This window comes from Ipomoea nil, unplaced genomic scaffold, assembly GCF_001879475.1.
Source record: "Ipomoea nil cultivar Tokyo-kokei standard unplaced genomic scaffold, Asagao_1.1 scaffold3069, whole genome shotgun sequence".
Lineage (NCBI taxonomy): Eukaryota > Viridiplantae > Streptophyta > Magnoliopsida > Solanales > Convolvulaceae > Ipomoea > Ipomoea nil.
In genome coordinates, this window is record NW_017619497.1 from 4,057,247 (window position 1) to 4,070,706 (window position 13,460).

The 13,460-nt window shown below is 35.7% G+C and overlaps 2 protein-coding genes across 2 annotated transcripts; one reads left to right on the top strand and one right to left on the bottom strand.

Moving 5' to 3' along the window:
• Nucleotides 1-3,239: 3,239 nt before the first annotated feature.
• LOC109164773 lies at nt 3,240-3,524 on the top strand. Its single transcript, XM_019313322.1, has one exon. It carries the CDS (start codon nt 3,240-3,242, stop codon nt 3,522-3,524), a length of 285 nt encoding a protein of 94 aa, XP_019168867.1.
• Nucleotides 3,525-9,930: 6,406 nt separating this feature from the next.
• On the bottom strand, nt 9,931-12,592 carry LOC109164775 (E3 ubiquitin-protein ligase PUB23-like). The gene is made up of 3 exons (XM_019313323.1): nt 12,263-12,592; nt 11,940-11,991; nt 9,931-10,655 (listed from the first exon to the last, which is right to left on the bottom strand). The coding sequence occupies exons 1-3, from the start codon at nt 12,590-12,592 to the stop codon at nt 9,931-9,933; spliced, it is 1,107 nt and encodes a 368-aa protein (XP_019168868.1).
• Nucleotides 12,593-13,460: the final 868 nt, after the last annotated feature.

The following is a 13,460-nucleotide window of genomic DNA, read 5'->3' on the forward strand; positions in this document are numbered from 1 at the left end:
ACAAAACTTGAGTAAAAACATTTACTCCAATTCAATAAATCGCTGATGAATGAGTCAGATTAAAACATGTGCATTTACTTCAATTCATGTGCAACGAAAATGTCGGCAATTCTTTAGCTGAAACAAAGATGGTGTTAATAAATGTTCAAGAAGAGTTCTTGGTTTTGGGTTAGATTTATCATTTATGTAGGAAGTTTTAATGTTAAAAAAAAAAAAAAAAAAAAAAAAAAAAAAAACCTATTTGAGATGTGTGAATTGGAAATTTCCATATTTATAACAGTTGCCTCACTGGTCAGGAATTTCTCTGGAAACACAACTAAATGGACTATTCTACAACCAAACGCCTGTTTACTCAAGGGATGTTTGGTTGGATGGAAAAAAAAATTTTTATAGAGAAAAATGTTGTTTTTTTTTATGCTTGATTCATGGAAAATGAATTCTTCAAATTTGAGGAAAATTATGAAAGATGAGAAGCAAAAATGATATGATTTGACTATTTTATTCTTACTTTCTTTCTTAATTATATTACTCTTATTAAATATAGGTATTTATATTCATTATTCCTTACAATTCCAAATCTAACCAAACAATGGAATTAGTATTCCTAGTAATTTGTTTTCCACCAACCAAACAATGAAATTCATCTTCCTAGTAATTACTTTTCCATAGAATTGCAATTCCATTTCCATTTCCCTTAAAATATTTTTCGCAAACCAAACAGGCCCTTAGTAAAAAAAATACGAAGTGAATTTTATAATTATTAAAAATTTTAAGAGTGAGATTCGTTTTAATTTTTTTTTTTTGAGTGCAACTAACTGAGGCTCAAACCCACAACTTCTCATATGGAAGTGCAATCTTATTGCCATTAGACCACAAGGTCTTGGTAAAATTCATTTTAATTATAATTATTGTGAACTTGAAAGTTTAGTAATAATAAGATCCTAACATTTGATTTCTCAAGATAAAGGGTGTGGTTGTATCCATACTTTTTACAAGGGAGGTGTTTTCACTTGAACCATCCCCTAAGGGTCAAATAAGCTCTTGAACTATTTATGAAAGTGCAATTAAGCCATCAAACTAGAAAAATTCTAATTAGACATTTGAACTTAGAAAAAAGTGCAATTAACTCCATTTGACATGTTATTGCAGGTAATCTGCAAGCTAAAGGTGATTGATATGCTACATCAATATATTTTGATGACTTGGATGCCCAATAATAATAATAATAATAATAATAATAATAACAACAACAATAATAACAATCACCTTTAACTTAGAGGTTACTTGCAATAACATGTCAAATGAATTTATTGTATTTTTTTTTTTAAAGTTCAGATGTTTAAGAGGAACTTTTTATAGTTCGATGTCTTAATTGCAATTTTTCTGTATAGTTCAATAGTTTATTTGACACTTATTGTTAAAAACTAATAAAAAATAGAGTAAATACCCAAAATGGTCCCTCGACTATAGCTAAATTCACAAATTGGTCTTCGACTTTCAATTTTAACCAATTAAGTCCTTAACTTTGCAATTTTAACACAATTTGGTCCTCTGTCTATTTGACCGTTTGTTGACTGTGATTTTTGAGAATATATATGTAATTTCATGGTCCATAGTTGGGCTTTTAAGGTTCCGGTTGCATTTTCAAACCGCACTGTTACATTTGAAACCATTGCCGAAAGCAATCTACTAAATTCGGTCGCCTTTCTTCATCCTCCCTTTGGATTCAATGTAGTTGAGTTCGTACCAGAGCGATTAAGACGACGTGTTTCTGAACCAGTACAACGTCATCCTGGAGGCCTCCACGTGCTCCGACGAGAGCTGAAGGTTCTTCTGGAGATCGTCGATCACGGTCAACAAATGGTCAAATATATGGAGGACCAAATCGTGTCAAAATTGTAAAGTTAAGGACTTAATTAGTTAAAACTGAAAATCGAGGATCAATTTGTAAATTTAGCTATAATCGAGGGACCATTTTAAGTATTTACTCTAAAAAATAAAATAATGGAGAATTGAAAAGTCTAGACTGTAGCCAAACGTAACGTTCATGCACTTTTCATACAAACGTCATTGTCGTCTCTATTCTCGCCTTAAACGATGTATTAATTTGGAGTGGACCATTTTGGACTGTGCAACGTACGTTTTATTTTATTTTTATTTTCATTTTACAAAGAAATTATCATTTATGATGTGATGAGACTATGGTAGGTTATATTATCTCACTTAGATCAGAGTCGGCACATATTATTGATCTAAAAAAAATATAGTGAAGTTTAAAAATTGCTCACAATAAAATTTGTTAACAGCATAAATCAAACCAAATTATTTGGTAAAAAAAAAAAAAAACAGAACCGGATTTAAGTCAATTTGAGTGGAATTAATATATATATATATATATATATATATATATATATATGCTAAATTTAGAAAATTATTGGACAATACTTATCAACTCAATTATTTGTGGTGCATTTATGTATATCTAATGATGTGTGTCCCCTTATTTCTTATCCAAAACGTACATTATACTGAAAGACTAAGTCTAAAAAGCAACCATCAAAAACAATATTGCTTTTGCTTCAAGTTGTTGTCAATCGTTATTTATAATTTATTTCTAATTGAGTTTGGGCGAATCAATTTTTCTTTAAATAAAATTTGAGATTCGAATTTCAAATGAAAGTAAAAAGAAAAAAAAATATATACTGAGAGACCGGGTTCTCCCATTAATTAATTCTATGATATATGGGTTACCCAGAAGAAAAAAAAAAAAAAAAAAAAAAAAAAAGAAGAAGAAAAGTCTGCATAAAATAACAAAAAAAAAATGTTCCATCGATATTAAACTATTGATCGAGATTGATCTATAATAGAACCCTACCGAGACAACGGATTTAAATTATTAACAAAGAGAGATGGGCAGCTGTATCACAACTGACAGTGAAGTTATTTGCAAAATTGTCTTGGCACAACATTGGATTGACACAAGTCGCCGTTGACGGCTTAGTAGACAAATCCACAACATTTAAAAAAAAAAAAAAAAACTTTCAATTTTTTTTTTTTTTTTTGAAAAATATTTCTAAAAATTTTATGTATTTCATATATACTCTCTCTCACATTCACATGCGGCATAGTCGTTATTTTGCTAATAACTAACCACCCTCTCCCAACACTCAACCACTAAACATATTTACCCTTTCCGATCATCTCTCCCATCAATCAATCCCCGACCAGCAGAAATTAAGATGGGAAATTGCATGGACAAAACCTCGGAATTTCCGAAGCAAGAACAACCTAGGAATAACAGGAGGGTAAAGGTTGTGGTGAGGAAGGAGGAGTTGGAGTGGGTGCTCTCGCAGGTGAAGCTCCGACAGGGAAGAACAACATCATTGGAAGATGTGTTGGAAGAACTGGAGAGATGCAGAGGAAAGGCGGCGGCAAAAGCTTCAGTTTCTGCTACGACATGGAAGCCTTCTCTTGAAGTCATAACTGAGAGCCCGGAATTGCATGAGGTGATGGATAAATCATAGATGAATGATGAATCTGTTGTAGTAGTGATATGATCATCATCAACTCCTTTAGTTTCGAGTTAGCTAAGGTGTAAGTTTGTTGTTGTAAATTATGGTTTATGTCCCTTTTCAACACTAAATTCAATAAATAGAACATGTATGTTTCTTTTGATTTCCTTATGATTTACATTCTTGTACGTGGGTGTTATAATTTTTATCTGTTCATTGTTAATCTCAACTGGTCACAGAGGTGAAATTTGTTACAAGAGATTAAAGATTAAGTCTCACCAACGACAATAATTTGGGAGCAACCTCTTAAGGGGGCGAGTTCCTTGTGCGCAATAAACAAAAGTCTAGTCTCGATCTATTAATCAGTTGAGTCACAATGATTTATCTTTTCACAAATTGTCGAGTCAAGATCTGAGGACCCCTGAGGTAAACTATTCCACTTTTTGCCAATGATTTACTTATGAAATTTTGTCAATAATTTTAGTTTTTCTTGTAATGTATCAATATTTTTGTAATTTTTTTTTAACTGAAAACAAAATTTGGTACACTAACCTCCTACTTGTTCAGTTGAGTCACCATGATTTACATCCTTCCAAATGCTCTGTCGGGTCGGGGTGTGGGGGCCCTTAGGGTTGGGGTTCAGCCTTGGAATAATATATAGCCAGATAGCTTCGATAATTTGGAATGAAGTTGTTGTAAGATCTCATTTGAGGAGTATTGAGGAATGACGAATATTAATTTTTTTAAAAAAATCTGATTTAATTAGGCCCTGTTTGATAAAATGGCTTTTAGCTGTTAGCTTATTGTGTTAATTAGAGGGTATAAATAGTTGATAACATTAGCTGATTGTAGAAAAGTATTTGATAAATTAGCTGTTAGCTGATAGCTGTTTGGTATAATTTATTTTCTCAAAAAGCTAATTGGAAAAGTTGTTTGGAGTAGCATTTTGAATTTTAGCATTTTGGAGTTGCAAAAAGCTAATTAACCAATCATTTATATTGATATTTTAACTAAATCAACCAATTAATAGTGGTCAAATAAGCTAAAATTAGCCTATAGGCCAATTTTTTACCAAACAAGGCCTTAATGAATTTTTTCTCAAATAAGGAACAGTTATTTCAAATGCGGTGAACATTTATATTTTTATCGTATTTTTTAAAACGACAAGAGAAATCCATACTTATTATCCAATAGACAATAATATACGGTACATTAGGTAAACATCACTCATGTATTATAATCAATAAATAGAGAGAAATAAACTGCACTGAAAAAGCCGACGAGTTCGACCACACAAGAGTGTTTTTTTTTTTATTTTTTTTTTTATAGATAAACATCACTCATGTATTATAATCAATAAATGGAGAGAAATAAACTGCACTGAAAAAGCCGACGAGTTCGACCACACAAGAGTGTTTTTTTTTTATAGATAAACATCACTCATGTATTATAATCAATAAATGGGGAGAAATAAACTGCACTGAAAAAGCCGACGAGTTCGACCACACAAGAGTGTTTTTTTTTTTTTGGGTGCCAAGAGCATCCCCGTCTGTGATTTTTTTCACAATTTTTTAGAAGAACATGACTTATGTGGAGGAGAGAGAAGAGTTGGAATCGTCCTGCAAAAATAGTTTTTTTGTGGTGTCCGTCTGGAGATAGAAAAGGGAAAAGAGAGGCGCAGCCGCGTGGGTGACCTGCATAAACCGCGTCTCTATTTTTTATTTTTTTGTTTTGTTTTTCTCTCTCTCTTTTTCCCTTCTTCTCTCTCCCTCCTCTATCTTCTGATTGACACCTTAAAAAAAAAAAAAAAAAAAAAAACACTATTATTTAGCATTTTCTTACCCCAAAACACATGCATGAGCATTAAATTAGATGCAACTGTCCAGCTTTCAATAAGACAGGAGGACGTTGACGATGTTTGTTAGGAGTCTCCTCACATAAATAATTGACAGTACAAATGACATCATAAGACTTGTTCTAGGAAAATAACATATATGGCTACTTGATTAATAATTGAGATTGTGGGTAACACAATGTTGGAGTTTATTCTACACGTAACAACTTGTATTTGATATTCCACCAAAAGAGAAAATTTCAATTTTGGTCCCCTGACTACTGTACTTGTGTTAATTGTAACACTTGACTATCAAAAATGCTAATTTAGTATATTGACTATGCGATTTCTATCAATTTTGGTCACGCCGACCAAATTACCGGTCAATTGTGACCGGAAAATTTTAATTGATACAATTTTGAGGGTATTATAGTCATTTTAGTCCTTTTTTCTTTCTTCCCTGATGAATCCATCTCTTCCCTCTGGTTTCCGGCGATTGTTTCTTCCTTCGTTCATGAAGCTGCCGCCGCCATCCTTCATCTCTCCCTGTTCAGATGAGTTTGGTCCTCTCTTCTTTCCAAAGCGAACAACGGCAGTGACGAAGCGGCGGTGACATGCAGTTCAAGAAACCAGACAACAAAAATAAACACAACCAAACAACAAATATACTATAATACAGTATAGATTAATACTTGAGTTTTTTTTTATTATTATTTATTCAGCAATGATAAAAAGAGGGCGAATTCTGCAGAGGAAGGATTCAATCTCTTCGCTCAGAGCTCTGTTCGGCGAATTAATCTGTGGTGTGGTGGTGGCTGAAGGTACTCCGATCGGTGGCGTGGAAATTTCTCCAGAGCAGCAACGCGCACTACACTGGTTCTTCTTTCTTTTATTTTCTTAATTTGTTGCGTAATATGATTCTATATACTCATCTCAATTCCAATTTATTATGTGACTGTGTACTGCAAATTATTAAGGTTAGTGCCTAAGTATGACACTAGTTGCAGGCTTAATTATGATGCCCATTCGGTGATTGAAAATGGCGTCTAAGCTTCAGCAAGTTTCAGTAAAAATTTCCCGACGGTGTAGAAGATAAGAAACGGAGAAGAAAAAAAAAAGGTTAAATGACTAAATTACCCTCAAAATTTTATACATTGAAATTTTCCGGTCATAATTGGTCGGTAATTTGGCCGGCGTGATCAAAATTGATAGAAATCGCATAGTCAAGGTACTAAATTAACATTTTTGATAGTCAAGTGTTGCAATTAATACAAGTGCAACAGTCAGTGGACTAAAATTGAAATTTCCTCTCCACCAAAATTTACGTAATACTTCTTCTCCCAAAAGGTTGAATCCCCAACCCTCACCCAGACCGGACAAAACATTTGGGAGGATGTAAATCACGGTAACTCAATGGCTCAGCATACAGGGCCAAATGTCAGTGTGCACAAGGGATATGTGCTCACTTTGGACATTAATCCTCATACTGTCGCTGCCGAGATTCAAACTTGGTATCTCCTCCCAAATACTGTCTACAAATTTACGTAATATTGTCTCAATTGAGATGCATAATATGTAACATTTTCCATTATGTCATCCTTAAGTGGTGCAAGTTAATATGCCATTTATGGTAATTATGATTGTGGGTTGAAACGGAAGTAACGGTTTCCGTTACTTAACCTATAATGATGGCACGTAGGTTATATATATGTTTGGTCCTCCCACTGCTCCTGTGATCTATTGTGACTACACCATCTAGTAGAATAGGAGACCAAGTGGTAGACAAAAAACAGTTCTTTACTGATCTTCAAGCAATGCAATGAAGGTATCAACTATGGCTGGAGGTATGCTTGATCCTATGCTTCCGCTATTGAGGTTAGATTATATGAAACATGTCTATTTCATTTGTATATTTCTAACATAATAGTCTTCTACAGAATCCTAAAAATTTATTATATTTGTGTTACCATTCCAAATGGGTACGATGGTCATAGGTTTGAACTCTAATAGTGGGGGCTTAAATTCTTTAGACTACAAATGTTTGAGAAAGTATAAAACATATACTACCTTTTAAAGAATTATGAATATTTTAATAAAAAATTATATATTTTTGTTAAAAATATTAGACGTTTTACAAAAGATCAACTCTTAATATTCGGGTGTGTTAGCTACTATGAAGGTAGGTGACGGATCATGTGAAAGCGCATGCCCAAGTGCGAACATGCAAATATTCATCGCGCAAAATTACAAATTGCATCATATATAATATGTAAAAGTGCGACATAAAAAATGCGTGCACCATATTATATGTAAAAGTACAACTAAAAAACAAGTACAGTTTTAGAGTTCATAGTTTCGTAAATGCACTTTTACATATCATATAGAATGCATTTTATAATTTTGCACGGTACGTTCACACTTAGGCGTCCATTCTCATTTGATCTTACCCCTATTAAGATCATTAAACAAGCAAGATTACAAAAATAAATGTAACATATACCAACCACTTAGAATAATAAAGAAATAAGACAAAGAAGTACGTGGCTATATATGTTTATTTGGTAGATCTTATAAATTATTTTAAACTACAAATAAATTATTTCTAATGAAGCACAACGAGTCAATATAACCTCTACCGAGATTCGGACTTACAACCTTTCATATAAAGGAACAATTTGGTGTCATTGGACCACAAGGTACTTGGCAACTACAAATAAACTATAAACTCAGTAAAACATAAAAAAAGTTAAAATAATATCTTATTTTTAAACACTAAGCTACCTTAAATAACATTTTACATTAGGCTAGCTAATATCTACTAGTTTTAAAGCTTTCAGTTTTAATCTAACTTATAAGCTATGTATGTCAATGTATTACCACAACATAGCAAAAGATTCGTTATTTTTTCAATCACATAAAAATCATTTAATTTAATTTACTCTCAATTCACGTAAAAATCACTTATCCCTTTATTTCACCTTTTAGTATATTCTCCACGATTATATTCTCGTACTCTTGTCTGAGAAAATAATCGACTCTGTAACTAATACTAATTCATGATATATGCATGCGTACTTGCGTAGGAGAGGGGACTGCAAGAAATTAAAGTTGGGCGTGATTAAAGGGATATGAAGTCGTAGCTATATATCTAGTTTATCAACTTAACATAAATTCCAACCCGACGGATCAGGGCAGCTCAAGTGCCAAATGAGCTCTTTTTGTGAAGAAGAGTTTTGGGATAATTCGGATTCAATTTTCATAAGTGATGATTTCTCTTGGACCAGCTCCTGTGCCTCTCGAAGCGAGCGGAGATTAGTCGGGTGGGCTCGAATCGTAAATTAACCGAGAAAGACCCAAAACACACTTAGCAAAATTCAAGTCTACAAAACCCTAGTCCCAAGCATGTGCCTGGGGCACAAATGTCAAAACATCCATCCTATCCAGTCTTGGTAAAAACTTCAACGCACAAGAATTATTGAAAATTTTATTTAACTCAAATTTATACATTATTAATTAACTGAAGTAGTTATAAGAAAGCTAGGGCCTAGGAATAATGTATGTATATATATCTCGATCATTAGCCAGGACGTCAAGATGGGTGTCAAATGTTTGACTCTTTCTCGGATCGGACTTAACCCCTGTAAGTTACGTTGTAATCAACGCTAAGTTTGGACTTTGGATATATATGTAGAAAGTGGGAGGAAAAAAAATGGAACAATATAATAGAACATTGGAATATAGAAGAAAATTTGTATTATATATGAAATTAAGCACAGAAAATTGGAAGAAAGTGAGAAAAACAAAATGCGTTGAGAATATCATATTTACTAGACACATTAAATTATTAAAATGGTCAATTTACGAGTGGATTTTTTTTCCACAATATTTTGGTCCAATACTAACTTAGAGCAACCCCAATAGTAAATCTTTGGTGATTTTTGAAACAGTAAAAAATCAATGGGTTGATTTTAACAAATGGGAGGGTTTTTTTTTTTTTTTTTTTTTTTTTTTTTTTTTTTTTTTTTTTTAATGTTTCTTTTTCTGCAAATGTGAGTTTTTTGTGGGCCTAAAGGAAAGAGAACGGAAGGCAAAATTACTGCAGAAGACCCGCGTGTGGCACAAATCTCGCACCCGACTGGGTGCGTTAATCTTTTGCTTTTTTTTTTTTCATAAAAAAAATAAAAATAATAATAATAATAATAATAATAATAATAATAATAATAATAATAATAAGGGTGAATCAACGATTTGGTCCCTCACTTATTCGCGACTTGTCAATGTTGCCCCTGAATCACGTATTCATCGATTTAGTCCCCGAAAATAATTGTTTTTCGTCAAATCAGTCCCTATGGCTGTATTCCGTCAAGTCTCAGGCGAGAGCTCCGATTTGCCCGGGGCATTTTGGTCTTTTCACGCCTTCTTCTTCATTAACTCTGACCAAGCTTCGCCGGAGAAGCTCAAGCTCGCCGGAGGGAGCTCCATCTCTTCTCTGCTCGTCAAAATTAGCTCACCCGCAGTAGTGATTCATCTTTCTTCGACGACATTCCATCGTCGCCGACATCAGCTTCACCTCCGATGGCTTGCCTAATTAACACCTATGGTGTTATGAATCAAATCCAATGGTAAACAAGGAGAATTCTTCCCTTCCTTAGCATGCAATTTGAGAATCTCAGCAGCTCTCTCCTTGTTCTTCCCAACCCCACAATCCACTTGTATAACCAAACACAGCTTCGCCCCCACTCCCAGCTGCAACATCTCTTGCACCACACTGGGAGTAGCGGAGAACTTGGCGATGGAGTACAAGATCCTCAGACCTCTCTCATTCGCCACCTGCGACACCCTCAGGATTTTCCTCGACACCACCGCCAGCCCCACCGCGTGCTTCAGCAGCTCCGCCCGCCCCTCCGCGCACCGGCAAAGCTGCTCCAGTACGCTCAGACTCCACTCGCAATATCGTTTCTTGTTCGTGTCCAGTAGTAGATCGATCAGCACGGTCGCCGCCCCGATGAACGATAATGTTTCTTTGTTGTCGACGATGTTTGATGTTATGATGATTGCGGCGAGGAATTCCGCCACGCCGGCGTTCTCCATGCAGCGTTTATTCGCTGCGTTTTCTGACGCGAGGGACCTTAGGGTTTGGAGAACTTTAGTCTGCATTTCCGGCGTCGACTTGGCTTGCCGGGGGAGCTTTAGGATGTGAGACTTGGTCACCGGAGGCTTTGTGGTGGGGAAGCGCTCGACGCCGTGGGAGGCGTGGAGGGTGCACCACGACTGGATGATTCGCCGGAGAGTGAATTTGGGGTCAACAACTCATCATTGGAGGTGAAGCTGACGTCGGCGACGATGGAATGTCGTCGAAGAAAGATGAATCACTACTGCGGGTGAGCTAATTTCGACGAGCAAGAAGAGATGGAGCTCCCTCCGGCGAGCTTGAGCTTCTCCGGTGAAGCTTGGTCAGAGTTAATGAAGAAGAAGGCGTGAAAAGACCAAAATGCCCAAGGCAAATCGGAGGTCTCGCCTGAGACTTGACGGAATACGGCCATAGGGACTGATTTGACGAAAAACAATTATTTTCGGGGACTAAATCGATGAATACGTGATTCAGGGGCAATATTGACAAGTCGCGAATAAGTGAGGGACCAAATCGTTGATTCAACCTAATAATAATAATAAATTTGTTTTTGCTTTTTTTTTTCCTATTTTTTTTTCCTCTTCCATCTTCTTTCCCTTTTCTTGTTGTCTAGACAAAAATCACCAAAAATTTTATACTATTGAGATTGGTCTTAGACTCGCCCAAGTCTCTTAACATAGTAAATTAAGACCATGATCTAAAAAAACATGTGTCTATAGTTAAATTAAAGATACATGATTTGTTGATTGCATGCACATCACATAATATGCAGTTATAGTTAACAAATTATATGCTTTCAATTCAATTATTTACAGACAGATACATAATTTATTAACTGAAACTACAAACACATAATTTTAAAACCAAAATGGTCCACAATGCAAGATAAATTTTAGTCCATTCATAGTATAATAATAGTCTTAACATGACTTACTTTTACAAAAACCAAACATCATATTTTACAAAATCCGCCATATCAGGGAGTACAATTTAGGAAGTAAGATTATGGAGTAGATGTAAGTAGAACTCTTATATTAACTAATTTACACGATCGATTTTTCATTTTGATGAAATAGAGTAAATACCAGCTAAGGTCCCTCGAGTTTGGTGGTTTCACCACCTATGGTCCCTAACTTTCGTAATTACCATCCGTGGTCCTCCGAGTTGCGAAACCTGACCAGTTGACATCCTCCCGTTAGTTCCTTCTGTTTAAGCCGTTAAAAGAGGGGATAAATATGTCATTTGCTATATAATAAAACATTCAGAAATTAAAAATCACAGAATTTCTTCATTGACTCCATTTCTAGACTCCTCCTCTGGCTCTGTCCGCCAAGGTTGCGGTGGTGGAAGGCGCCGCTATGGATCAACTCCTTCGAATCTTAGCATGAAATCCATTAAAAATCTTCTTCTTTTTTTTTTTTTTATCTCATCCCAGTCCTGAATTGAAACCGCACACACTTACAGTGTTTTCCATTCTCCAATTCCATCATTTCTGCAATTCTAATGGGGGCAAACTTGAAGCATTACCACCTCTCAAAAGGTTCATTCTAATGCAAAAACACCAAGAAAATGACGACGTTCTTCCTGCGAAAAAGTGAAAGCATTTCCCAGATCTACCTCTCTCTTCCCCTTGTTGCCTGGCGGCCAAGAAATGGGTGTGGGCAATCCACCCACTAGACCTCAATCAAGAATACAATCCCATATTTGATGACCAAAAAGTTCAAAAATTGGCCACCCACAAAATAATAAAATGATAAATACAAGGAAGGGGTGCTCATACCAAACCCCCATTTTTTGCAATGAATTTGCCCAGATTGAAAATTGATCCTTATTATTCCGGGTTTCCCTTAACCCATTAAGGCCACTGCTAATTGTATTCACATCCACCACCAATTTCAAGCTCCCCACTTTTCTCCTTTTCTTTGAATCATAATTCTTATTCTTTGCAACAATCGCATCTTCTGTTCCCTCTTCTACTTCATTCTTTACCACCACATTGTCCAGTTTTACAACAATTGGTTGCAGGGGCAAAGTAAGAGAGTTGAAAAAAGAGGGCTCGGATTGCTTCCTCTTGCAGCGGCTCGTGTAGAACTGCGTAATAGGGGGCTTCCACATTTTTATATAATTGGTAGGTGCCGCCGGAACGAATTGCTTAGCTGCAGGATGTCAAAAGTTGTGATTTTGCGAAAGGCCTTGACTTTCTTCGATCCGTTGGCCCTGACGCAAAGGGAGGTTGCCGAGTAGACGTCACATAGTGAGACATACTTCAAAGGCGAACCTCTCTCCATGTCCACAGAGTCCTCCTCCGCTTCCAGCAGCTGCCGCTGTCGCACCCGCCACGGCGACGACGACCTTTCCTGTTCGTCTCTCCACGCAGTTCGAGTTAAATCACTGGACGGTAATGCCATTGAAGGTGGAGACGGAAGGGGTGCGTGTGGGTTCTTGATTTCCCAAAAATGGAGCCAATGAAGGTATTTTGTGGAAAATGACATATTTACCCCCACTTTTGACACCTTAGACAGAAGGAACTAACGGGAGGATGTCAACTGGTCAGGTTTCGCAATTCGGAGGATCACGGATGGTAATTACGGAAGTTAGGGACTATAGGTGGTGAAACCACCAAACTCAAGGGACCTTGGCTGGTATTTACTCGATGAAATAAGATGGGCCAAGAGACTGACATATTATTTATGAACAAATTAAAATTCATAGACCAAACAAAAAAGAAGTTACATCAGTCTAGCTAGCTAGCTAGAATGCTAGATAACTTCTTAGAATCTGGAAAAAAAAAGTACAGTAGTTCATCATCATCACTTCAAAATCATCATCTTCTTGATCTAATTAATCTTCTTTCAATTCCTGAATACTTTCAAGTTTATCATCACAAACAGAAAAAGGAAGAGGAGAAGAAGAAGAAGAAATAATGGAAATGTGATTGAGGGGAATATGTTTAAGCTCATCAGCCACGTCCATGAACGTAAGA

Bases quoted from the DNA above. Each gene is read 5' to 3' on its own strand.
- LOC109164773 (XM_019313322.1), top strand. From the start codon at position 3,240: ATGGGAAATTGCATGGACAAAACCTCGGAATTTCCGAAGCAAGAACAA.
- LOC109164775 (XM_019313323.1), bottom strand. From the start codon at position 12,592: ATGTGGAAGCCCCCTATTACGCAGTTCTACACGAGCCGCTGCAAGAGG. The intron at 11,992-12,262 runs GTTTGGTATGAG...TAATGCTTCAAG, and splicing joins ATTCATTGCAAAAAATGGGG to TTTGCCCCCATTAGAATTGC. The intron at 10,656-11,939 runs GTAAGTGTGTGC...TCCAATGATGAG, and splicing joins ATTGGAGAATGGAAAACACT to TTGTTGACCCCAAATTCACT.